Here is a 26490-nt window from a genome sequence, read left to right as displayed (position 1 = left end):
GGAACAATTCAATTATTCACCAACAACGAGGAGTGAAGTATTATTAGTTAATTTCTCCTCCAGTCCCATGTTTTGATGAAAACATTTGCAATTAAATAGAATGGCACTCAGTAGAACACATACCTTCACCAAGGTAAGGTAAGATAAATTCAATCAAGCTGCACCAACTTTTACACACTCATAGATATCAGTCCTCTAATTATGCCTGATATATTTAATCAAACTCCATGAATTATTCCCTGGGAAATCAGTGCAAATTTCAAACACCCCATCTCACAATGTCAGAGAAAGTGAAATTCCTGGATCCACCACTTTTTTCCAGATCCGAAAAACCAAAATATCATGGGTCCCTCCTTACCCCATAACCCACTTTTCAACCAAATTTGAAGAAAATCGGTTCAGTACATTTTGATAATCATGCTAACAGACAAAAAGACAAACCGGAAAAGGAAAAAAGTATCTGAAGGTCGTTCAGCTCACAGATTTTTTTCATCTTCAACCGCAACTCTGTATCTTCCGAGTTCAATAGACATGATATTCTACATCTTATCTATGCACTGAGTGATCTCTTTGGCTTCAGTCCTGATATAGTACTGACCTCCTCCACCTCCAGGCTGGATGATCAGATTAGCTGTAAATGTGGGTTTAAAGCTGCATCGCTGGGGAACAATGTGCACTTGGATCTTGTTGTGCAAACCCAAATTCATAAAAAGGCGTCTGCTACTGCAAACCAGGAAACAAATTGGGGAGAAGTGACCAAACAGGAGACACACGAGAGAAAAAGAGAGAAGTGAGGATAAAAGGCAGAGGGACTTCAATGCTTGTCACCTCCTGCCAACAAACAACACACAGCTGGTCTGTTGGTTTATGGGACAGCTCCTTCACGGGGCCATAAATCTTACCACCACTCCTTTTTAGGGCTTTTGTCCTGCTTCTCTCAAAGCCACCAAAGCTACCCTCTTCAAAGACAATAAATAGTCTTTAGCTGTTGCTCACTGGCATCAATTTGGCTTCCTCTCTTAACTCTCGGCCAAAAAGAAATGCCAGCAAACAAGACCTGGCTGACCAAGACTATGTGGGTTTCTTGTCCAATTCAGCAGGGGCTGTCCAAACAAAATTATTTTAATGTGAATTTAGATGCCTTTCAGTCAGACAAAGCCATTTATACTGTAATGTTGCTAATGTACAGTTAACTTCTGAACTCTCGCTGTAGTTAACACAGCAATGGTTTTCTCATTTGAGTGAATATTTTCAGTTGCGTTATCTCATCAAAGACCTTGATCCACTTGGCTCAAATTGTCTGTCACATTTCAGGCTCTCAACCAGAGGGGGAGGTTTACATCAATCTGTTTCAGGAGGTTCTTTTCCAGGAAGTTCATGACGGATTCTTAAAAAAATAAATAAAAATACATGCTTGAATAATGCAAGCTTATTCCTTTTCATTTTAACTGAATTAAAGCACTCCTTGACACTGCTTTAATTCAGTATAGTCTTCTCTATATTTATTGAATGTTATTCCACTGAATATTTGTTGATTTTACTCTTTAGTTTTTTCAGACCATTAGTGCAGTTATCAGTTTTTGAGATGATTGTTGATGAAAATTGAGAGTGGTACTGCTACAGACACCTGTCACCACAGTTTGTCTGAGGCCCATAATTAAAATGATAATACTGTTGAGCTGCTTCTCACACCAATTGAAATGTCAGACTTTGGTCCTTAAAAGATTCTTGCTAATGTTGCCAACAATATCGAACATTAATTCTTGAAATGCCATATCTTTTATATCAGTTTAATGTCGACACTTTTTTTGTATGTCAGATGGTCTCTTTACACTGGGTAGTCAAAACAAGTTTTTGTTGTTACTGCCCCAAGGAAATGAAAAAAGTTTTGCATCTATTTCTTAATCCATTAAAATGTTAAGTTACTTTAAATAAATTTCAACCCATTTCAACCCGATTCCTCCATGATGAATCCACTGCATAAGGGCTAACTCACGCAGGTAACAAATGACACAGTCCCACATCCAGGGTGCTAACAACATGGTTCTCATGCTAGCACAGCAGCCTGCTTTCCCTTCATGTCATCACCTACCCCACATTTCCTCCTCTCTGCCGTTTCTGGCCCGGCGCTCGCTTAAAAAACACTGAGATCAAACAAGCGGTCACATGAGAGTGGCGCTCTGGGTCGGCCCAGCGCTCGGCCACCGGGGTTGTGAGCCTGGGGAGAATCAAACACCTGGCATTTGTCACCCCACATCCCCTTTACAACAGACCCTTCCCCCCCCGGTCCCTGTATGGGAAAACTTAAAAGCCATTTCAATACAACGCAGACAAAAACACAGGTTTTGCTAGTGCTAAGTAATAATTCCCCTGCCTAAACAAGCTGCGCCTGTGGAAGGATGCACAAAGACCCACGCTTTATACAAGCACCGAGACTAGAAATGAAAACACTATTGCATAAAAGAAAACTGCTCGCAGCACAGGGATTTAGACCTTTCTTTGACAAACGCTCACCCTTTTCCCTCTTTCAAAAGCTAAAAGGATTAAAGGGGAACTCTGTGCTATTCACAGCCGTGTCTCCCCTTTCTCCTCAGGTGTTGTAAAACCATAAATCTTTCTTGTCTACTATTTGGCTTCAAAACAGCCCTTCTTTATGGGGAGGTTCTCCACCAAATGTGCGTGGACCAGGCAACCCAGTTGAATGTCAGCCTATTCATGAAAAGCACCACTGTAGAGATGAAGTTTTCTAATCCTGCTCTTGAGTTGAACGAAGGGGTTTAATACCCAAGATAATAAAGTTAGCACACTTCACATCTATATTTAATAATTAAAAAACATATTTCAATCCATCATTTTCTCTCAATAAGAAAACAAAAGTGCATCTTGTAACTGTAGCTTGCTGTTGAAGAATCAGTTGTGTTCACTTCCTCTTTGACCACCCAGACGAATGCGACTGAACTCCCATTAGGTTTATTGGTAGCCACCCCTTCTTGCAATTTCCCGCCCCAGCCCCCTGGAAGCCACCAGACCAGCATTAAAGAAGATTCTCTCCCTGCAGGTCATTTGAGTTTACAGCCCTTCCACACCAAGGAAGCACTGACCACCAACAAATCTTAACCCCCTTAACATCTTGAAAGAACTGTATACCTCACCACTACTTATAAATGCGTAGCTATGAAATCTTAAATCAGTTAGTCCATCCTGATGGATTTAGTTGCTTTTTAAACCTCCATGAGAAAAGAAAAGACATGGGTTTCCTCATTGTAGCTGTAGCATCAAACAAATAACTGGCATTGACTCTTATTTCAACTCAAACTGTAATTGTCTTGGTTTGGATGAAAAGAAAATGTTGTACTTACATCTGATTTGTTGGACTGGTCCTCCATATCAGAGTCATTGGGGTCCACTAGTTGCTGGAATGGAGGAAGCGTTGGCACCTTCTTGCGCTCAGCTTCGTCAACTTCTGGTCGTAATTTACTTGTTCGCATTTGTGATCTATCCTTCAGTAGTTTCCTATCTGAATGTTGAACGTCTAAACCTGATAGCGGCTTCCCCGATGAATCCACAAATCCCTTTTTACGTTTTTTGGCCACATGATCGTCACCGTCAGAGGTGGACAGACGCTTGTTTATCCCTGACCCATGGGTGATACCCTCAGTCCGATGCTCCTTTGACAAAGACTTGGGTTCCTTGAAGCCTATCTTAGGATTGATGTCCCTAAGTGGCTGGTTCTCTTTGGGTTTCCTGGAAGGTTCTTTGGGGGCTTTGCTGGGTTCCCAGCCAGAGTCTCTGAAGGCACTTTTGGGATCTTTTAAGTCTTTTGGAGGCTTGTCTTTGTGGTCCTTGGAGGGTTTGTAGAGTTTGGAGAAGCTACTGCTGTTGGTGCTGGTGGTTGTGGCTGTGGTAAGAAGGGCAGCTCCACTTCCTTTGGAGCCATCCTGTGGATGAAAGCCAACAAATGAATTAGATTACTACACAATGCAGGAACATGTCTTGAAGAACAAATTACTCAACAATAATCAATGGGTTTAGATTTCTTGGTTCCTGATAGACCAAATCATGTCGTAAAGACTGGATGATGGCAAGTTAAGTCATGCGCGAAAAAATGTAGGGTGTTTCAGCAGAATTACAATGAATCATCTATGCTACAAAGAAAAATCTTCAGCTCAACGGATTATTGCACAAGGAAGAGGGAAATCCCACTTTAGGTCAATGGGCAAACATAATGCAGCAAGGGCATAATTAGCCATTGAGAAATACTGGTGTGAGAGGATGGAATGGGCTTGTACTGCTGAGAGAATAAGTGATATAGGCAAATGAGGTGCAACTGAGATTCAAATATTCCAGGCACTTTTCAAATCCTACATCACAGCCGTCTCCTCTGATTACGTTGTCCTCTTGTGGTTCATCTTTTAGTTGATTGCACTTAAGACTCCATATTGAACTTCTAAAATGCTTAGTCCCAAAACAACAAAGTGAGCAAAAACCAGGCTGCGAGGTCAAAGGAAGATTAATCCTCTGCCTTTTACACAAGAGAAAACATGCATGCCACCCTGCAGTTTGGCATTACCATCTGTGAAAAGAGGTTCATTCTTAAAAGAAACTCAAAAGGGTCTTCTTAGTCCCCATCTAAAGGCTTAAAGAGCAAACTCAGTGCTTCTTTTGAGTAGTGTTGTTCAGTGGGGTGAAGGAGGCTTTTCAACAGCCACACATGTGCAACCTTAAAAGTGGAGCGAAGGGGCAATGTGGAGAAAGGAGGAAATGCATTCGTTCTAACGACGGGGGCCATTTGTCCCTGGGTCTCACCTCAAGCCCCCTTGTCAATATTTCATCAATGCAGTAAACCCATTAAAGCAGTCTAGACGACGGGGTGTGTTACAACTCGGCCCAACCACCACTAAAACCTTTCATTTTGTCTATCTGCTGGTGACCCCAGGACCTCAGGATGTAAAGCTGCCAGCTCATTCTAACCTCCAGCGTGCTCCTCCGCTGCAGTAAACCCATTTCTCTCCCAAGGCAGCGCGGCATAAAACTGCTTTAGTGCTGTGGAATTGACACACGGAGCTTCCACAGCCATCACCTTTGAGGAGATCACTAAAATGGCACTTTTTAACAAACCTTTCAGCACCAGGGCATTAGCAGGTTAGCAGGTGACCCAAGTTCATGTAAATCTGTGAAGGGCCCGTAATAATAATAATAATAATAATAATAATATATTTGAAGTAATTACTAGAACTGAAAACACATAAACAGTAACTGAATACATTTTTACTTTTGAGGAATGTATTTTTTTCAAGTATAGATAGAACTTAACTATGTGATGTACCATTTGTATTTTATTATCATTACTATAAAGATAAGCAGTAACATGGGTAATAGGGTTCACCAAATTAAATTCATGACTTTTTAAGATCTTAATTCTATACAATGTAATTTAATACCTGTCCTACAATTCAAACCGTAGGAAATGATGAAAGGCTATCAGGACAATATATAGCCGATTTTTTTAGTACTTCTTAGCAGTATATAACAATAATTCCAAATTATATGATTTTTTTAATAAATGTGATCTGGACACAGCTATGGTGAATAAAATGGATGGATTAACCAATACAAAATTATGAATGTATTTAATTTGCAGTCTTTGCTGAATTACCACTTTCCCATGCTGCAGCCTAGCGGATTGTAGGAGCAGTATCGACAGTGTTTTCCACAGGTCTGACAATAACGACTGAAACTGCCACAGCACAATCCACTGTTGTAATCCCACGTGCGGTTTAAAAATGTGCAATGTCTCCTTACAGCCTGTGTACACATTAGTGGATTAACAATTTGCATTTTAAATTCTATTTTGACACTATAATATAGAATCAATCTCTATTATAACGTCTCCAAGACTTTAAATGTATCGGACAACGTCAAATTACAACAAAACAGTTTAGACACTAAAGTTTTGACACTGCATACCACAGCAGCACTAGTGCACCTGGGGAGAGAACACACAGGCACTGTTTTGGATGGTGGCCAATGCAAAAAATGCGAAACTATCTCAAGTGTTCGTCTATTCATTAGAAGGGTGAGATATGAGGTGTCTCGTGTCCTTGCAGCTGGCACGCACACTCATTATGCCATCAAGTTGTCTACCTGCTGCCTTAGAATTTTCCATTGAGTAAGTGAGATTAGATTTGATTAGATTAATTTGACTAATCTGTAAAATAGTTCACAGATGAAACAATAGAAAATTAGTTGTTCGACCTTTTGCCAAATAGTTATGATTTATTACAAAAATATCAAATGTGTTCTATTACAGGGTTGAGGGGGATTGGGAGGGGTCCTGACACAGAGTGTGTGTGTGCGACCTCCTGCTCCACAAGTAATTCATCACACACACTGTGTTTAGACTGGAAACCGTTTCCATGTGAAATGGGCCTCCTCTGACCTGGCTCTTAAATGACACAATTTTAAAAAAAGGGACTAAAAATAACACTTAATGGAAACAACATGCAACTTCACCGACAATAAATTATTTTATGTTGCAAGAGATAAGGTCTCAGATCTCACATGGAGTTTCTAAGCCCGTCATTTAGGCCATTCCCTCCCACCTTCTTCTTCACTCATTTGCTAATTCTCTAAACAATTATTGTCCAAAATCTTAAATAAAGTCGAGCATCTTCAGACCTACATGTTGTAAGAGATTCCCAGCACTTCTGAGTCAGCGGAGTAAGTGCTTATGGCTGAGCAGCCAAGATATCGTTTGCTTAAGCCAAAGTTGGATGCCTTTGAAATCCCAGAGTTTAAATATGTTGGACGTCTTTGAACCTGCCAAATATGTGGGGGGGGATTAGGCGCCTGAAGACATTGAAGGGGTTTCAGAGTTTCAGGGCCGGGTGGAGCCCAGGAGTGGAGGCAGAAGAGAAGGTTGTTTAGCGCCAGGCTGGACCTGGAAACAAGACTGACCTTTGACCCGAGGAAGCTTTTACTCTTCTTTGGGTCTGTGAAGGTGGATGTCAGCGAGCTGTTGGGAAGTGTAGGCAGCTTCAGGTGCTGACCGAACAGAGAAGTTGAGCCCTCCTGCATTACCATCACCTGCCAGAGAAAAAGCAACAACAAACAAATGTGATCAGAGACTCCCTCGCATCAAATGGCTTTTCATGAGTTTCCAGTAATACAGGTGAAAAGAAGGACCGAGTATAACCTTTTTCCCCGACATAAAATCGGGAGATAACAGAGGTTACCCGTAGTCTGCCTTTCAATGTGATTATGAGTCAAATCCTCTGCGTTATTCAGGCGAGAGGCGGAGCAGCCGGGTGCAGCAGATAGAGACAGGAAGTGACATATTAACTCTGCTCACATGATCATGTTTACAGCACCCCGACACCGTCGTCAGCTCTTATCACCACAAACTCCCATGAAATCTTCGGCGGTGTGACGCCTCTTTTTTTTTGTTTTTCCGATTTTTTTTATCCTGATATTGAACTAAATCTTTTTCATCGCATAAATGTATATATCATCTGCATATGAAGCGATTTTGTGGTTTTGTGTGCATTAGTTAGGGTGTTGTTAGCCTAGCTTAGCAAAAATACAGGTATAAGGGAGAAATGGCTTGCTTCAAACATATCTTGTGTAATTTCACCACCCTGCATCACCTCCTGCCACTGGTCCCGACGGCACTAAACAAGCTTCATGTGACTTTCTGCTGTGTGTTGCTGCAGCAGTGTGTATTCATCTTAACAGAAATCCATTCAAACACCTGAAAGTGACGCTTTATGCTGGAATATGCAGAAGTTATCTCAGGGCTCAGACAATGACCAGAATATAGCTGCTTCAGCATGGCTATATTAGAGTGCTGATGTTAAAGACAGTAAATGTCCCGGTCAGGACAAAACCACTGGTACCATTACACAGGAAAAAAATCTGAAGCTACGTTTTGTTGTCCAAATATTTAGTCATCTTTTAGTCAGAAGGGATCCATGACTCCAACTGCATGAGAGAAATCTTACTTTTGAGTCTTCTGAACTTCGTTTGTGAGGATCCCGTTGCTGTGAAAGACAATGAAAGAGACAGATATTTTATCTTCGACAGCTTAATTCAGGTACAAAGAAATGCTGCATGGTTCAAATCTGAGGAATAGGGTATGGGGGAGAAACTAGCGAGATCACAGAACTTGCAGTGATGACTCTCCTCTGGCCAATGGATAATGTGAGTTGTGACATGAAAGTAAGACGGAGGGAGCAGACTGGCAAAGTAAATACAGAGCACTTAGCTCCAGCCATAAAACCTCCTGTCTACAGGGGGTCTCTGGCCGGCGGCCAACTGACTGAGTGCACCCGACTGAGGACACGACCGAAGGTAAACTGATGCCAGTTTATCACAACTGTAACAAGTATAGAGAGCTTTAATGATGAGGTCAGCTGATCTACTGTGTGTGGGGCGACATTTACAGGCAGTCATTCTGCACTGTATAGCTTTCATAACTGAGAGAATCAGGTACAACAAATCTCTGTGGTCAAACCAATTGTAGAGTGCAGAATCATTTCTTACATAAAATGACGAGAGTCAGACAATACAGCAGCTTGTTCTGAATAGAACAGATAAGAGGAGTGGTTAGGTTACACCTCCCGTACTGTAACAGAAGGACATTTGGCATGCACAGTCACACTTTTCTCCTGAACATCTGCTGCTGCGCCTAAGAGCCAAACAAAGGACTTTCCTCTTTGGAAACCGGTTTATGCCTGAAAAGGAGAAAAGGGGATTGTGCCAATAATATCTTGACCATTTAATAATTAATCAAATTATGAGCTTCATTTTTTTCCGTAAACAAATCTCATATAATACCACACCAAACTGAGAGAGGGATCGCTCACATGCAGCTCTCTGGTGTTTCTACGTTTCCCCCCCCTGTTAAAAGGATTTGTTCTGTAGTTTTTACTCACTCTTGTTGAGGGTTAAGGGCAGAAGATTTTGCACCTTGTTAAGCCCTGTGAGGAAAGTTGCGATTTGTGAATATGGGCTATACAAATTTAATTTGACTGATCCTGTGTTGGTGTGTATACACAGGCTTATTCCTCTGTGCCCAAACTGTACTTTTAATTTCCAATGTTGTCAAAACTCTATTTAAACTCCATTCACACACTCACACTCACACACACACACACCTCCTCTGAAATGACTGAACCCCCCCCCCTTTTTTTTAAATGAAACTATATTTTTTGTGAACTGTTTTTGGAGATTTGTGTCTTCAGTAGACCCAGAGAGAGTAGAGACGTTTTGAGAGACCGACTGGGGTTTGGTCTCCATGAACCATTGTTACAGTCTCCTTCTAAAGGCATTTGAACTCTGTGACCATCAGTTTCAGAGAGTTGATCAACTGAACAATTCTCTGTGGCTGAAGAACCGTATAAATGCATTTCTGAAAATACAGCACTGAACTCCATCCTCTTAATAAGGTTTTCATTTGATTTTCCTGCAGTAGTACTGTACATGTCTGTGTGGCATTAAGAAATGTCAAATAGGCCTGTGCCACCCCCCTGACTCTCTTACCCCTCCGGCTTTAAGCAGCTTCTTACGAAACTCCTCCGTTGGGTTGTTGAAGGTGAGCTTCTCACAACGGAGATGATTGACAGGCGGGTGGCCGTCCAGGTGGAGAAACAGGTCGTAGTCGAAGCGAACTTTCTTCGGTTCTTCCTGAGGAAAAGTGGTGATCCAGCCAGAGAGGGAGAGAAGAGAACAATCAAATTCAGTCTGTCGGGACTTTTCCCCCGATAATACAGATGAACACTGTGTCACATGAGGGCTACACTCAGATCCAAGCTATCATGTTGACCTTCACAGGCATCATGATTTCTAACATAGTATCTTTTTCTGATTCTCCATTACGACAGAGAGTTGATGGATGAATATAACAATGTTTCAAGACATTTTGTTGGAGGTAGTTGCAAAATACTTACTGTCAGGTACTGAATACAAAATTTCTCATGTGTATTGCATCTTGTAGACGTGTTGCATGGATTTCTGAGGACATGCAGAACCAACATACCAAATGGACGCAGGATACGCAGCCATGACGCAGCCTTAAAGTTTATAAACTACAATCTATACACTGCTCTATAAATTAACTAAAAATCTTAAAACTCCTCATGGAAAAGCCACTTTAGCATTTGATCTTGACAAAAACAAAACAAACCTGATGGATCTAAAGAATTATATTTGTGGGGAGAAAACAATTTTTACAGAGTTTTCTAGTGTGAAATATACCTTGTTTCTGAAGTAAACTTCAATGGGCAGTATGAAGCCTGCGTATCCAGACTCCTCCAATTTGTACGGTGGATCCTTGCACACTGAAATGAAAGAGATGTTTGCTGTTAAAGAGGGAGCTGTTGACCTTTAGCACAAGGTGACTGTTGAAAACAGAAAAAGACTGGTTATAATTCATGTAGATCGGTACAATACAAAGCAGCTGCTGTGTAGTGTGCACTACAGCAGTGGTGGCTGCAGGGGGACAGACCCTCTGAAGAACACTAGCAGTCCAAACCATTATTATTATCACATTCTCACAGGGTTTATGGAGCGACACTCAGATGAACAACACTATGCTCCTGAAAGTGTCAGTGTGTCACTGTACATGCTGAGCCACTTAACCTGCAGCTCTATTCTCATGAGATCTCATTAACTCCCAATCCCATCGTCTGCGCTGATGTATCAATAAAAAAAAAAGGGGCTTAAATTAGAACCAGAGCCTTAAAAGCTAATGAATGCACACAGCTGATGACAAGGTGAAGCCCCCCCCCTCACCTCCATGGCCTTTTAGAGAGACAAACAAGCACAACTAGAGCTCAGGAGTTCCTCCCTGGAGGTGTGTGTTTGTCAGCTTCAGTCCCTGTGGACGCTGCACAAAAAGTACCAATTAAGTCCATGTATGTTAAGAGTGACTGTGTTTACTGGAAGCACATTTTAGCTTTGGGGCCTTTGTAGATAATATACTTTAGTGCAATATTCCTGAAAGTAACAACAACGGCATCAGTAGTCACAATGGCCGTGGCTGCAGTCCATTATTTTCATGTTGGACTGCATGAATGGATGATAATGTAAGATGTCATAAGTTCTACAGCAACTAGAGGGAAACGTGGAAAATGCTCAGGCATCTCTGACAAGTTCTTTCCAGTGGGGAAAAAATGCTTTGGAAACTTTTTCAACCCTTTTACCCTTACGCTCCTTTGTCATTATATGTTCTCCTACAGTACTAGTTCAATTTGAAACACAATTTACACAATGTGTTATCTTATATATTCATTTTTAAAAAGCTGGTCCACTGACTATACAACTCACACCTTCACTCAAGGTCCACTAACTAACATGCACCCAGGCTTTCAATTACATTACCAATCAATTACTACCTCTCCACTCAGCAGAAGTTACGAGTTCAAATGACCAAATGAATTCATTATAATATACTGAGCAAACGTGTCTGAGACAGACCAGGAGACACAGTTGAGAGCTCTAAGAAGAAGACATAAGCTGTTTTCAGACACGTCCTACGGAGGAGGAATGGGTCCCGACTTTCTCCACAGTTTGCTTTTCTCTGCACAGACGCGTTCTCAACAAAAACAAATGTACTAATTCCGCTGTGGAGATCACTTGTTTTTGTTTACAGCACATCGACACCGGCGTATTCTGTTATCACCGCAAACGCTCTTGATATTTTCATCTGTGTCTTCTACGTGTGTGGCACCACTTTTTCTTCCAGAGATGTGTTGTTTTTTTTAAGGTTTTTGCGACTTCCCCGTGTTAGAAGCGTCAAACTTCCACTCACTCTGGGTTAATCCTGCAGAGGATCTCCTGGTGTGTTCGCACTGCGTTTGACCTTCTGCGGACTTAATACTAGGGAGCCGGGCGGAGAGAGTCAGCAAAAAATCCAGAGGCTCTCACACGGACCTTTGTGTTTACACATACACCTCCTCTGAAGAAACTCCAGAAGACCTCTGGAGTTTAGTGCAAGTCTGAAAGCGGCTACAGTGAGCTATGTTTCGTAGGGATGCTTTTACAGATTATCATAATTACAATATTAACTTTATATAGATGAAATTTGATAGGCTCAATTCTTGGTTGAATGAACTGGCAACTACTTTAACTAGTAATTATAATACATTTTTTCCCAGTACAGTGGCAGCCATAATATTTTGTCATAATACTATTGGTTTTCTTACCAAATACCAGTGTTTTTAATCATATAAAATCAGTTGGTGCCATGTACTGGACACGTACTCAGTATTTTTCAGGTGGTGACACACAGTATAGAAAACCACAAACTGAAAGTGCCATGGCTGACAGCTTAGCTCCTGGTAATGGAGGAGAGCTTGGAAACATCTCGAGTCATCCTCAGTGACCAGGCTTTGGCATCAGTCTTGTCGTTGCTGGCCTCTGCCATTTCATTTTGGAGCATCGCCCCTTCATGGAGCGGCAGTGATTGATGGTTCAGCTGACTAGGCTGAGGTCGAGCTCACCGCTGGGGCCAAGCCATCTAAAACCCAATACCACTAAACAAATATTATGGGTTAGAGTTAATTGTGCAAGTGGGTCAGGTTCAATTACAGCCAGCTAAAAGAGCCCATTCACCACCACACCTTTATATAAACCGAGGTGGAGATGAAGAAAATGGAAAGAAAAATGTACTCTCAAGCACATATACTTGTACATGTGTCGGTATATTTTTCTTATTGGCATGAACTGGATAGACATGATGTCATGCTGAGATATTTTCAGTGCAGCTAGAGCCTGACCAATATAGAGTGCTGCAATAATGAGTCCTAACACAGGAGATAGTTTATGTTTTTGGACTTCTTGCTTCCTCCTCTCGAGGTCGAATTTGAATGGTTTTCATATGATGCCTGAAATAAGGTCTGTGGTTCACACAAGCCCCATGATTTTTGTTAAGTTTATAAATGTCTTAAAAGGTTGGTCGCTAACAAGTGGCTAGACAAGACTACCAAAGTAGTCAGGGGCATTAGAAGGTCACCACACCAAACATGAAAACCCAGTCAGAAGTGTGCCGTTACAGCCTCGTTATGTGTAACTGGCACTTCTCTTCCTGGGAGCAAAGGCTTTTGTAGAAAACGTGAGCACCAAATCAAACATCGAGTTGGAAGCTTAGTAGTGGTGATACTTAAGTCACGCAATAGTGATTCCATTTTTAACTTCTTCCGGTCGTATTTAGGCAAAGAGGTTTATGAATATTATTCTAAAGAGCATAAACTTGTTTTGGTCCAATTCATTTTTTGGCAATAATCAAAAATCAAATAGGAAAATCCCATTGGGTTTTGTGGATCATTCCTGCAGCACTATATAGGGGATTTTTGTGGTAAATACTATTGTCGACACTTGACACATCTACAGTGAGACCTTTCACAGTTTAACAGAGGCTTCATTTGGATGTACATCTCCAGACTTGATTAAAAGTGAAAAGTCAAAGCTCAGCAGGGCTCTTTGATACGCATTGTGGGAAATGGAAAGTAACTTGCATTAGAGATTATACCGTGATATACGTCATATGCGGTTATCCTCTTTTGCTGGAACAATTAGACAAGCAAACATTGACTTTGACTCCCAGACATTGTGAGCATTTGATGCTTTGATAGAAAACTGAATATCTTTTCTTGGCTGATGGTCATTGATTATTTCTGAAACTAACCTGGGCTTTGTGAAACATCATACTATGTATTGATATTTGATAGCAAAAATGTACTGAGAAAATAACTGGTTGTTCATACTGTTAGTAGACTTTTTAATTAGTCCTCTCATTTTTATTGTTCGACTACAATAAAAAGAAATTGAAATGTATGAAATCATATTAGGGTTTTCCTGCAGGGTTTTAGGGTTTATAGAGGTGAGCCACTCTCTATATAATGCAGTCCACGTCTGACTAAGATTAATCATCCGTTTTTAGTATTTTTACAGTTCAGTAACTTTAACCGTTTTCTGATTACTGTTTCTTCAGCGTGAGGATTTGTGGGTTCTCTTTCTTTTACAACACTTGGTTTTGAGCAAAACAAGGTGACAATTTTAGTTCTGGTAAAAACTGTGACAGACATCATTACATCTTTATTATTATTATTATAATATTGCACACTGTTTCCTGACATTCCAGGTGAAACCACAAAATTATTGTTTGCTTACTGTTTATTGCATATTTGATATTAACTACACTGATCTTCAGATGAAATGGGGCTTAACACCTTCTTCAAACAATATCCTGGGGAAAACCTGCATGTCCATCAAGTTTGGATGGCAGCCCCTGCCTGACCTTTTTTTTTTCAATAACACAACACTTGGATGGACAAACTCTAGAGCCTTGATTTGTTAAAACAGAACAGTAACCTCAAGTGACAGTTAAAATGAGAGGAAAAACCCTGAAGCTTCATGGAAAGGCAGGATCAAGCGAGTAAATGTGAAGTCAGGGTAGCATCTTGGCTGGGGTTCAGGAGTTCAGGTTGAAAGGGATAGCAGTATCTGAAGGAGCGTCGGAGAGGCAGAGATGCACAATGCAATCGCTGACCTGTAAGAGAAAACTTGCCACTGGTCACAGAGGCTTTCAAAGTGGGATAGGGCCGTGTCGTTTATTAACATGGCCTTGGTTTAAACTGAGATGCCAATCACAGAACAATGCCAGTCACTACATATTTGCCCTTTCTACGCAGACTGGTTTGTAATGAGGCCAGGCCAGACGGTAGGCCTGACCATAAAACAAAAGACAGGACTGGACATAAAAAAGTCTTTAGTGAGGCTTGTGGCTTAAATATGAGCTCCTTCCGCTCACTGATTTACTGTTAATCCCTCTTCAACCTAATGGAACCATTCATCTCAACGTCACTCGTCCAATAAATGCCAGGCATTTGGGCGGCAAGGGTCCACATAAAGTATGTAGTGGAGAGGTACAAAAAAAAGATTAAGCAGAGAAAACTTTTAGTTTCTAATGTAAAATGCTTCACTCAGAACACATCTTGGTCACAACATATATTAGTGATCAGATGTATGGATCTACCCATTTAATTAATGGTTCCTCAGCCATTTTACCCTCAAATATCTTAATCCACCAAAAGCGTATTACACTCTTTATGTCAAATCTCTGATCAAATAATTTGAGCTACAAGATCAGAGGATGTTATAATGCTCCACTAATCAATATTTTTATACCCACAGAATTGTCACTAACTCTGCAGTTCTTCTTCACTTTTGCTGAGCTTTTTAGCCTCTGGTGGCTGTGGCTCAGGAGCTAGAGAAGGTTGGAGGTTCAATCTCCGGTTCGATCACTGGCACCTCCAGTCTGCATTCCTAAGTATCCTTGGGCGAAATAATAAACTCCAAATTACAGACATTAAATAAATGGCGTGTGATAGAAACGTGCTGCATATATCAGGCACTGTATGAATGTGTGGATGAATTCGACTTGCATTGTGCAACGCTTTAAGTGGTCAATAAGACCATTCAGATATTAGACAAAGTTAACAACTAGCAAAAACTGACAATGAAGCATTTGGCAGCTAATGAGCCAGATGTTTTTCTCAAGAGATGGTGGCAATAAGAGGAGACCAGAAATTAATTAGGGGGTGGAAACAAACAACTCTAAAGTAATGCTGTTAGTCTGCTGAGTGTTTAGTGCTCATTACTTTTTTCTTTAGGGTTATAGGGTTATTTTTTTCACTGCTGTGGAGTCAATATGAGAGCGCTCACTTTTGGTCTGCTCCTGCCAACCCCTTGCACCACGGCTTCAAGCTAATATTAGCTGCTGAAACACAGGTATTACACTTATATGTATTAATAATGAGCACCACTGCTCAACCTTCACATGGTTCATTAATATTCATGACCAGCAAAATGTGTGTTGTCTAAACTAGCATATTTATAGGCTACTGATGCTAGTACTAAACAAAGTAGACCCTATCTTAGTCCCCTAAACAAATACACACCCACACAGGGATGTCAACATTTTGGAGTCCAGCGTAGGCTGAATGTGAAACGGTGTGCCGCTGCTGACCAATTCAATCTGCAGCAGCAACACCATCAAGTCAATGTTTTCCAAACTCCAGCAGAGATAAATGATTACTGGTTATTTCAATTCCAATTCAATTTTATTGAAGACACAAAAGGTCCATATCTATATAAAATACAAACAAACATATAAATACAATCATAGCAGCCCACAAATCGAAAATAATTAGATTATTGTTAAGACACATACAGGCACTTGTTCCAGTGTTACCAGAAACAAGAGGAATACCTTGTGTCACTCTGTCGAGGCTCAGTTAAGGCCATTATGATGACATTTGTCAAATCATTTCATAGACACATAAATTTGTAAATAAAATTCAACAGGACCACATGGAAAGTAAGAACATTACTGGCCACAAATCTAAAATTGGTCCATCTTGAGACATTAAGAAAGATTCTAAATGCATTGATAAAAGCCACCTGAAGCTCTCCCCCACCACACATCCACTCTTACACTCCTTTAACTTGTTGGAAAGATCATCCATATACAGACTGAAAAGAACAGGTGACAGTATTCCACCCTGTTGGACCCCATTGGTCACTAGGAATGATGTGAAATCTTCTTGTATTAATTCGGTCAAATGCTTTAGATGCATCCAAAAAACATAAAGATTGGGGTGTTATGTCTTCTACACTTACTACCATTTTCCTTCAGTGCATATATACACAAATCTGTGCCATGTTTGATTTTAAATGGTTATTATATATTCTTGAAGTCTACCCAAGAGAAGTTGTTCGAGTACTTTGGAAAGTATACTAGCCAGAGCAATTGGCCTGTAATTTTCCATGCTGGATATTTTTTCCAGTTTTGGTTCTTAACAACTGGCACTAACATGACACACAACATAGAGTCAGGCAATATGCCATGCATTAGCAGAGCAGTAAAACAAACAGCAAGTAACACTGAGATCCTGTGGCTAGCATACTGTATTTCAGATGTTCTGCTGTTACATGGTCAAGGCCATATGCTACGTTCACTGCCAATTTCTCAATGGTGTAGCACACTTCACCAGGTCTAATAACCATACCAACACTGTTAGAAACATAACCTACAATAAATTCTTCACTGTTAATGCAATTTAAAAAAAAATCCCTGTTATGGTTTCTATATAATTCAGCAATATTTTCAGGCTCAGTTACCCCATTAATACTGGAATCTGGTTAGACCACACATTAACAACCTATTATGTACACTAATACCAGGACATTTACATAAATTGCTCAGGATGGGCGTCTAACAGATAGCACCCTGTTGTACTAAATTAATGACTTCTGCAGGGAACACTGTGGAACTTTGTGCAAACTACTTGCTATATTTTCAAAATTAACACTTAAGACACAATAAGATAACAGTGTGTGCAGTGTCTGTCTAACAAGCACGGTGGTTAGTGTGTTACAGTCAGACTGACCAGCAACAGGAGGAATCACCCCACATCAATAAAAACAAAACAGTTTTTACCACCCTTGGTAGGCAGGCATTCTGTAGCTTAAACAAAAGAAATGCATTAATCTAAACCCAAGCCGTACAAAAAGGTGACAACATAGTGAAATGTGGTTTTTATAGGTAAATATGACTCTATAAATCAGTAATTTAGTCAAAATTCAATAGCAGCCTTAGATACTTGGATACTAGAGACTGCAATAAATATATTCTGGTTGATACTTAGCCATTATTCTGACACACCAAGTCAACTTTGTCTTGTGTTGCTTCATGTTCATGTTGTTTGTACAACTAAATACAGTTCAGCTAGCGGCAAGCTTACAAACAGTAGTACACATTCTGCGCCTGTGTAAAGGGGAAACCACTACTGAGTACTGTGGTTACTGGAGTATAAATCACCATGTGGAACAGAGTGCTGTATATTTCCTGGAACAACATATACAGTAGGATGGGGAATGTGGTCTAAAACTTAAGGACCCCACTATAAGAGTATAGCAGCCTGACAAACATCGAGTAGTCATGATATGAGCCTCTGTAACAATGGCGGGTGGTGATTAGCAGCTCAGCGGGGATGGTGTCTCTGGTTGACTGAGCACAGTCCCTTAAAAACAACCTCACACTATAGTTCTCTCCACAGTGCTGCAGGAACTCTCCTGACCCAAAACGACCTCACACTAATCAGCCAACAACAAAGACCCTCCAACACAAACGGGGGCCAAGATTAATCTGCCAAGATTAAAGGCCGGAACGCAAGAAACATCCAAGTTTGTGTTGTAAGCCAACGCACTAGATAAGAAGACCAACAGGTGGCCAGCCTGGGGCAGTTATAGGTTGTGTAGGGGTCAGTAAAACGGCATACACTCCTCACTTCTCATCCTGTAAACCATCTTTATACCGTTGAACAAAAAAAAAAAGGTTGTCGGTAGAACTCTCTTCCTGTCCCACAAGCACTGAACCAAGAAGTAGAGCAAGGGGCACATGCATGTTTGTAAGAAGAAATCCAGGTAGGATCATCAGAAATTATACATGAACAAACACCATATGCACATCCTGGATTTAAACCACAGGTGTGAGACGCCACACCCACCTCGAGGGACCAAACACAGATGGAGAGGTAGACTGGAGGACTGAAGTGAGGGGTGGGGGTTGGGCTTAAAATAATGGGGATGCTCTAGATAGCAGGTTCCAGGTAAACAGCACACACAATGGGAAGAAGGGCTGCCAGCACACTCCCATATCTCCCCGGAGATCCATTATGTGTCTATGTTCTGATGTGGCATCTTCTCACGGGGTCTTTCAGAAAGTCACCCTGATTAAAACGTTTAACAGTGTCTGTCCTCAGTGCCCTAACTTATGAGGAAGCTGATATGGAATATGTGTGACATTGTCAGCGTGGACAATGTGGAATAAGATGGATTTAACCACATTAAGAGTAAACAATAAATTATATTACATGTCATTCAGCTGACGCTTTCATCCTTAAATCGACAATTAGCATCCATTAGGGGACATTTTATTTATTTATTTATTTTTTTTGGGGGTTCAGCATCTTGCACAAGGGCTGGGATTCAAATGCATATTGATATATATATACGTATATACTATTATAAATACCAATATACACCATAGAGTATAAAAACTGGACAACATGATAGCTCCCCAACAGGTCGTCCATCTTTCTCGACAGCCTATGCTGACAAGTTGAGCACTGACAAGCTGGGAAAATATGTCTGCGTTCTCTGGTATGCAACTATGTAATTAGGGACACGGTCTCGAAACCACATGTGACATATCCTCTGCATTTGCCGACTTCTTGATACAAAACATATCTGTGATAAACAAATACCTGACGAAACAAAGTGCTATCAAAAGTATCAAATTGTAACTTAGGCAGACATTTTAAAAGAACAGCTACCAGAGTATACATCTTAGAGTAAAACTTCAAGGCCACAGTCAACTTTTGCCTTTTCTATGCAGTCTGTTCATCTTATTTCGTTTCGTGGAGCCCACCTCGAAATGACTTTCACTCTGCCTGGTAACCATGCAACTGAATGAAGGCATCAGTGCGGTGTATCCTGTCCAGAATCTGGCTCTACCTGTACCAGTCTCACATTGGGACTTCTTTGTACCTTAACCACATGTGCACCCATGGAGCTATGTTGCCTCAGAGCTGACAGCTGGGGCTCAGACCTCACATGCACAGACATGCTATTGAGGGAAGAGTATCAACGTACAGCTGTGCTAAAAATCGGCCTAGTGTTGATTTAACTAACTACTCTGGGACCTTTAGAAGGGCTGATGAAAAGGTTATGGCACCAGTCAAATCAAAAAAGGGCCCATTTCATCGGGAGTTCAGGAAATTTTCACGGCAGTCTGCAGTTGGATCCTGAGACTTCTGGCACAGAGAGATGATATTTTGGTCTGAGTGTGCTTCACAAGGAATGCTATGGCCTTCTCATTCACCCTCTGGCAGCATGGACGGACTCAGTGACACAGCAACACATTGCAGTTGAATGTTTCGCGTCTTTTTGCTTTATTGACATCGTTAAAACTAAAACTTGTTTTATCCAAATGATTAATCATTGGATTTATTTTGAGAAAAATCATTTTCCTTGACTGTAGAATTTCAAATGCTATTGGTAGTGACTGCTAAGAGTTGGACATGCTGTAGATGTCTGGCTATGTCATTCTTGGGCAAAGAAGTTCCAACCGTCTAATTTCATACTGGCACAGCACCAGTCATATAATCTGTGGCATTTACATTTTGATTCATATTTAAATGTCACTTCTGATACTCATGGTCTGACACAACTGATTTGAGGCAGATAAAAGCATTTACATTTCCAGTTTTAATACATGGTTGCCGTGACTGTTTTCTGGGAACAGTTCCCTGTGTGAAGCACTCATTTTGAATTGGATGCATGCGAGCAAACTCTAGTTTAAAAGTCTGTGTAACAGCAGTGTGTGACTAAAGGTTCAGCATTTTCACCCTGTTCCGTGTCCGCGTACTAATTTCTGTAACACGTGCATGCCCACGGTTCCATTCATACTCAAATGAGGGTCCATGTCGGTCTGGTGTTCCACGCCAGATCCCACATGCCATTCCAGTAGTATATTGTGCCTGGAGCATGCGCAGTTGACACATACAGTCAGCGCAGTTACTGATTTTGGGCTGCACACGTACATTCTGCACAGGTCCCTGCATACCCTATAGCGGACATGGGTGGATGACATTTATGTCACAGGGATAAGCCGATCACAGCGGCGTGGTGGACACAGAAACTATGATTCAATTTGCCTTTGTATTTATGTGTTATACTCAGACAAAGAGAAATGCAATACTAAAATGGGAAATGCAAGGCAAACAGTGTGACATCAGTGGGACCAAGTTATTTTGAATCACAGTCTTTGGTGTTTGCAGTCAATATAATATGTGTTGGCAGGACTTTGAGATGTTGTTTCACAAACAAAAAAGAATACAAATCTGATAACTTTTAAGACTGCTGTGATAACTTCCGTCTTCAGAGGTGACTTGTAACAAACATTCATTTCCCGAGCATTTCATTGGACTACATTACACATTTAATGGAGTACCAAATTAATGTGCAAGTTCTTGAATTGAACACAGAGGACGTACGGTGCAGTGAGTCAGAGACACATAACAAAGAGAAAACCACAAAAATTCGAGCTGTGAAGTTGTTTGAAGTCTGATGAGGCTGTGGAGGAGCTTATGCAGCCCTCATATTATATCAGAATTACAGTAATGAAGAGTTTCAGACGTGTCAACAGTGCTCATGCCAACAGGCTGAGCTGGGCCATACAACCCAAACAATTATCACAATATTCCTTTATTCATATTGATACATTAAAATACAACTAATGTGGAAAGAAACATCTGCTCTATAATTGGGTCAAACAAATGCAGTACAGACTTCTTTCTTTTATCACTACTTCATCAGATTATAATTATTGTTATTATACAATAACATGTTAACTTTGATCAATCCATTATAGAAAAGAATCAAAAAGTAGACTAATCACACTCTATTACTCCCCTTGACCCCAAACAAGATGTGGACAATTCTTTGTGGAATGTCATCTACCCATGTCGGGGCCGCTAAGTACTCTCGCTTGCCAGAAGCAAATCCTTCTGTTACTTATTAAAGCCCAATTGGAAGAACAAAAATCCACTGTATGCAATGTTCTGGCTCTATCAGAATGATGAATGAAGCTCCTTTTCAGTGAGATAATATGTTTACCAGAATATATAAACTGGCTTTACTTGAAGCCGCTTCATCAACTCTGATGATGAAGTAGCAACTAATTGATATGTCTGTAAAATGTAAAAATGAAAAACACAACACACCAGGGACAAAAGTGTTCAATTGAAAAATACACTTATGAACCCAAAGATTCAATTCACAACAATAAAAGACAGAAGCTGGAGGTTTGGTGTTGTTGCTTAATAAATCACTCACACAATGAATTTTGATTTATTTTCTGTAGGCAGACTAATGGGTTTAACTGTAACTAAACAGTACAATAACACTTGGTGTAAATAATTTCACCTTTTGGCTTCATTTAACACACTAATGAAAAAGAGCCCATGGCTCCTGACTCAAGTCCTCCAGATTTGGTGTGTGGAGGAGCTGTCAATAGAAGACAAATGTTTTATGGCAGGGCCGAGTGAGAAAGGAGAGCGAGAGCTGCCAACAGACAGCCTCTATAAACCATGCTTCAATAAACCACTTCCTCCAACCTCCTTTCATTGACTGAACAGAGGGAGAGCCAGCATTTACAGCTCAGTTCCTGTTATTTGGTGGTGGCTGCCCCATGTATCTGTACCTCCTCCCCTTCCCCATCCTTTCATGCCAGCAGCAACAGCCAGCCTGCAGCTTTCATGGCTCTTGCTTTCTTTGTGTTCAACCTATACAAGTAGGTATGATTTCTTAGGAATCGTAAAACAATTACTGGCAAATTCCTGCAGCTCTTTGATTCCTGCCAGACACTGGAAAAGGGAAGGGGCAGAGGGGGGCCGAGGGGGGAGGTCAGGTATTTTCATCCAAAAAAACCGCTGCCTCACGTTTTGACCCTAATGTGCATACCGACTTAGAAACTCTCATACTTGTGTCGGCTGAGATGAAGCTCCAGCTGCTGCTGCTACTGTGTTGTCTGGGTTCTTTTTCTTTTTCAGCACATTCAGCTCAACTCCTGAAGACGTGCTTAAGTACTTCTTACGTCCATCAGTGCTTCACAAATTTGCTTTGTCATGTGAATTTTCCCAAGCGTTTTAGAAACAATGAACAGTTACAGTTATACTAGGCAACAGGTTACTGTAAATACAAGTATTTATGCAGCAGGTCAGTGTTCAGAATTCTCTGAACTTGCAGCCGTAATTTGGAATCACTTGACATTCTAACTTTTATACGTTTATATTTATTTTATCTATTTAATCTCTGACATGCTGCTTCCCAGCAGTGAGTGACTCAGCAGTGGAAACTGACATATTTAAGCTGCTACAGGTTTTCTTGCTAAAATCTGAAAAAAACACTAAGAGCTTTCTACTTGAGCTTGTATTAAAACTTAAGGAGTAATTCAGTTTGAATGCCGCGCAGCTAAACTCAAAGCTGCATTCATTATCTAACAACAAGAGATGACGGCCTTTAAAGTGGCAATTGTCAAATCTTACTTTTCTATTTGCACATTCAGCAAACAAGGGACAACATTAGCATTCATTGGCAGTCATGTATCTGAAAACCTGACTAATTTGTCAACACAACAAATAAATTATATGACAAAGTCAATAAATGCTAACAACAATAAAATAATTACTGCCTTGTAAATGTGTTTCTCACCAACCAGTTAAATAGTTTACATCCAAGTCTGTCCAGACTTAAAAGACTAAGTAAAAAGGCATTATGTGCATTTTGTCATAGGAAGCATATGGATGCCTGGTTATGACCCAAAAAAATGTCATCACCTTTGACCATTAAAATATAATCTGTGCAAATTTGAAAACATTTTCCAGTTGTTCCAGAAATGACAAACAGAGAAAAATAATGGCCAGCATAGAGGTGTAAAACAAATAAAAAATAATTCCATTTAAATCATAGTGCCCTTGGAAAAATTTGCATGCACTTTCAACTGCCGTTCCTCCGCAGATGCTTTCATAGACACCAAATCATTGTTTCCATCACTTAGCACCATTACTTCTTCTTGATACCAGCAAAATTTGAGACTTCAGCAGTAACTGTAAATATCACGATTGTTTCTTACACACTCAACCTCAGACACTATTGACTGTCTTTATTTTTAACCACATTAATCTAAATTAGAAAAAAGACAAAAGAAGAAACAAATGGCTTTCTTTAAGGATAAGCTCAGGGCTGAACAGAAAAGTAGTGGGATATTGTTGCTGTCTGAAAGGACGTGAAGGGGAACAAGTAAGAAACACTGTAACTGTAAAGAGACAAGAACAACATGGAAATGCAAAGACACAGGGAGTCTGACTGCTCCAGAGCAGGTAATACAAGTACTGCTACTGTGCAAATGATTGCCTTCATTTTAGCAAACTATTGAATTTAAAATGTGTTCTAGTGCTGTAGTCACTCGCGGAGCAGTAGGCTGAATTGAGTGCACTGAATTAAGTATACTTTTAACTTACTTGAACAGTGAAAAGTCACTAGTATTTTTGCAAAACGCTACGATGATGTCACTGCTATTTGAAACTGTATTCAGGCGGGCGTTACAGAAAAGAAACCACACGTGCACAAAAAAACGCAGGAAAGCATCCTTCATCTCCCGCGAGGATATCGACAGTGCCATCATCACAGCTCAGAGGGATCACATGAGCAAAGCCACAGCAAAGAGGGGAGGAAAGCTCTACGGCTTCTGAGACATATTTCAGCCCGAGGATCTGTATCTTATGTGTAGGTCACTGCAGTGACTTGACTTATGTGGTATGTGCACACAAGCCACAAATTAAGCTGGAGCAGAGGATGAGGGGAGTTAAAAGGTTTCATGCAAGCGTTCCAAAGAGCCCAGGAGATGGCCAGAGGCTAACATGTTGGCCCAATCATTAAGGCATCAATCTGAGGGTGTGTGTAATGTGTACACTGCGCGGGGCTTACACTGTCGCCAATCTGGCTCACAGAACAGACGGCTCTTTCTTTAAGGAAAGGAGATACTCTTCACCCTCAACTATTGTTCTCGACTTTAACTTTAAGGCCTTTTGAAAACCCCAAAACAGGAGGTTGAAACTTAGCTCCAGTGTTGCTGAAATACACCGTTTCAGGAGGTTTAAGTCACAGGAGCAGGAATGAACCAGTTACAGATTTGTAGCAAACAAGACACCACACTTTAAAATAGCTGGATGAGCCTCACACAGATCCCCCAACCAACATGTCTCTCTAAGGAGAAAAAAAGTCTTCCTGGATGAAGGTTAACCTTTTTCCTGCCACTCCCTGAAACTTTCTAACATCAGACAACACACAGGATGGGACAAGTTCAGTCATAACATAAGGGATGCATAAAATTGTAAAACCCTTTTTATTTTTTAATGGGATCGGTGGGATCGCATTAAATAGATCACAGTAACTTACACACATTCCTATTGGGAACAAATGAGGTGTTAAGTTACTGTTGTTAAACAGATGTGTCTGTGCTCATCCTCCAGAGAAGCGTTAGACATGAGTAAGACTACATTTCTAATATTGCTGTTTTCCCCAAACTGTGTACAGGAGGTTCAGTTTGGTGCAACCTGTGAACCGCATAGTCACTGTAGCATTCACCTCTCATTACATCTACATCTTGGTGCTTGTGGAACATAAAAATGACACGCAGAGTTCCACTGGGACAGCTTTGGCAGAGGGACAGATGTGCTCTGATAGCTGAACCTTGCTGGGTGAGCCCCCGGATATATACGTGTACGCCTTTTACAGCAAATGTCTCAAACCAGAGCTGGAAGAACATCTATCGTTTGGGATATTTTATGGTTTTACAGCAACACTGAACAAAGATCGCAGGATCAGACTCAAACATGTGAGCTGCCATTGCTTAACAATCACATACGTTAACACATTCAAGATGGCATCATCCAAATGCATCTGTACTCTGCTATATTGTCCACATGTGCATCCTCAGTCACTGTCATTGTAAACCAGGGTTAAACAATTGGCATGTGTCAAATAGAATGTGCTGAGATCATCCAGGAATTATCCACTGCCTTGTATGCATGACACCAAACTACAGCCATCCAGGAGTTATACACTACCCTGAATAAATGAGCACAAGATGTAATTGAAAAGGAATTATCTAGTGCCCAGCAGTAGCTGCCATTCATGGATTCATGTTTTTTTTTTTTTAAACTAGTGCATAGCCTGTTCTAAACCTGCCTGTTTGAAATGGGTTTTTAATTTGCCTGTGGTAATAATCCGGAGTGAGTATTAGTGAGTTCTCCTCAAACAGTTCTACAATATACTGTCACTTTTTATTGTTTGGGTGCCGGACATTGTGTGCAGAGCTTATTATATATATTATAATATATAGTCTATGTAGTGCAGAGTGAAGTGAGAAAACTGTTCATCCTACCTGCTTCATCTGCAATGATGATTTCATCATAAATGTTTTTTATAAAATGAAACTAAATTTGCTTTATTACTGCTCATGTGTGTGTTTTTTATGCAAGTTTGAATGATTTCCTGAACTGCTGTGATTTTTTCATACATTACATGTCGGCTAATTATCAGCAGAGATCTGTTAAAAAAAGTAAAGTTCACAACTTTTCACTGAACACTGCTGCAGTTTATCCCAGGACATAGAAGACATGTTTAGCTCTGTCCACAGACTGAAGGCACACTACCACTTCCCCACTGACTTCTACCTAGTGCTTTGTTTCCGGTTTATTCAATTTTCATTAACGTTGAATTTATCGCAGGTCCAAAGCACAACAAACTCGGCTCGCAAGATATGTGTTCCACAAACAGACAGACAGGCAGGCAGGCAGACAG

The 26490-nt window shown here is 40.6% G+C and overlaps 1 protein-coding gene across 2 annotated transcripts in view; it reads right to left on the bottom strand.

Moving 5' to 3' along the window:
• Nucleotides 1-26490, bottom strand: part of mllt3 (MLLT3 super elongation complex subunit) — a 47818-nt gene that overhangs the window by 13130 nt on the left and 8198 nt on the right. For both annotated transcript variants that reach the window (XM_035148227.2, XM_035148226.2), the window contains exons 3-7: nucleotides 10255-10337; nucleotides 9541-9684; nucleotides 8001-8039; nucleotides 6958-7086; nucleotides 3360-3938 (exon numbers count right to left, since the gene is read on the bottom strand). In XM_035148227.2, coding sequence (XP_035004118.1) covers nucleotides 3360-3938; nucleotides 6958-7086; nucleotides 8001-8039; nucleotides 9541-9684; nucleotides 10255-10337 — 974 coding nt within the window. The remainder of the gene's footprint in view (nucleotides 1-3359; nucleotides 3939-6957; nucleotides 7087-8000; nucleotides 8040-9540; nucleotides 9685-10254; nucleotides 10338-26490) is intronic.

The sequence above is a fragment of the Hippoglossus stenolepis genome, chromosome 23, assembly GCF_022539355.2.
Source record: "Hippoglossus stenolepis isolate QCI-W04-F060 chromosome 23, HSTE1.2, whole genome shotgun sequence".
In the NCBI taxonomy this organism is placed as follows: Eukaryota; Metazoa; Chordata; class Actinopteri; order Pleuronectiformes; family Pleuronectidae; genus Hippoglossus; species Hippoglossus stenolepis.
The sequence above is the reverse complement of the archived record's forward strand: the minus strand, read 5'-3'. Positions and strand labels throughout refer to the sequence as shown.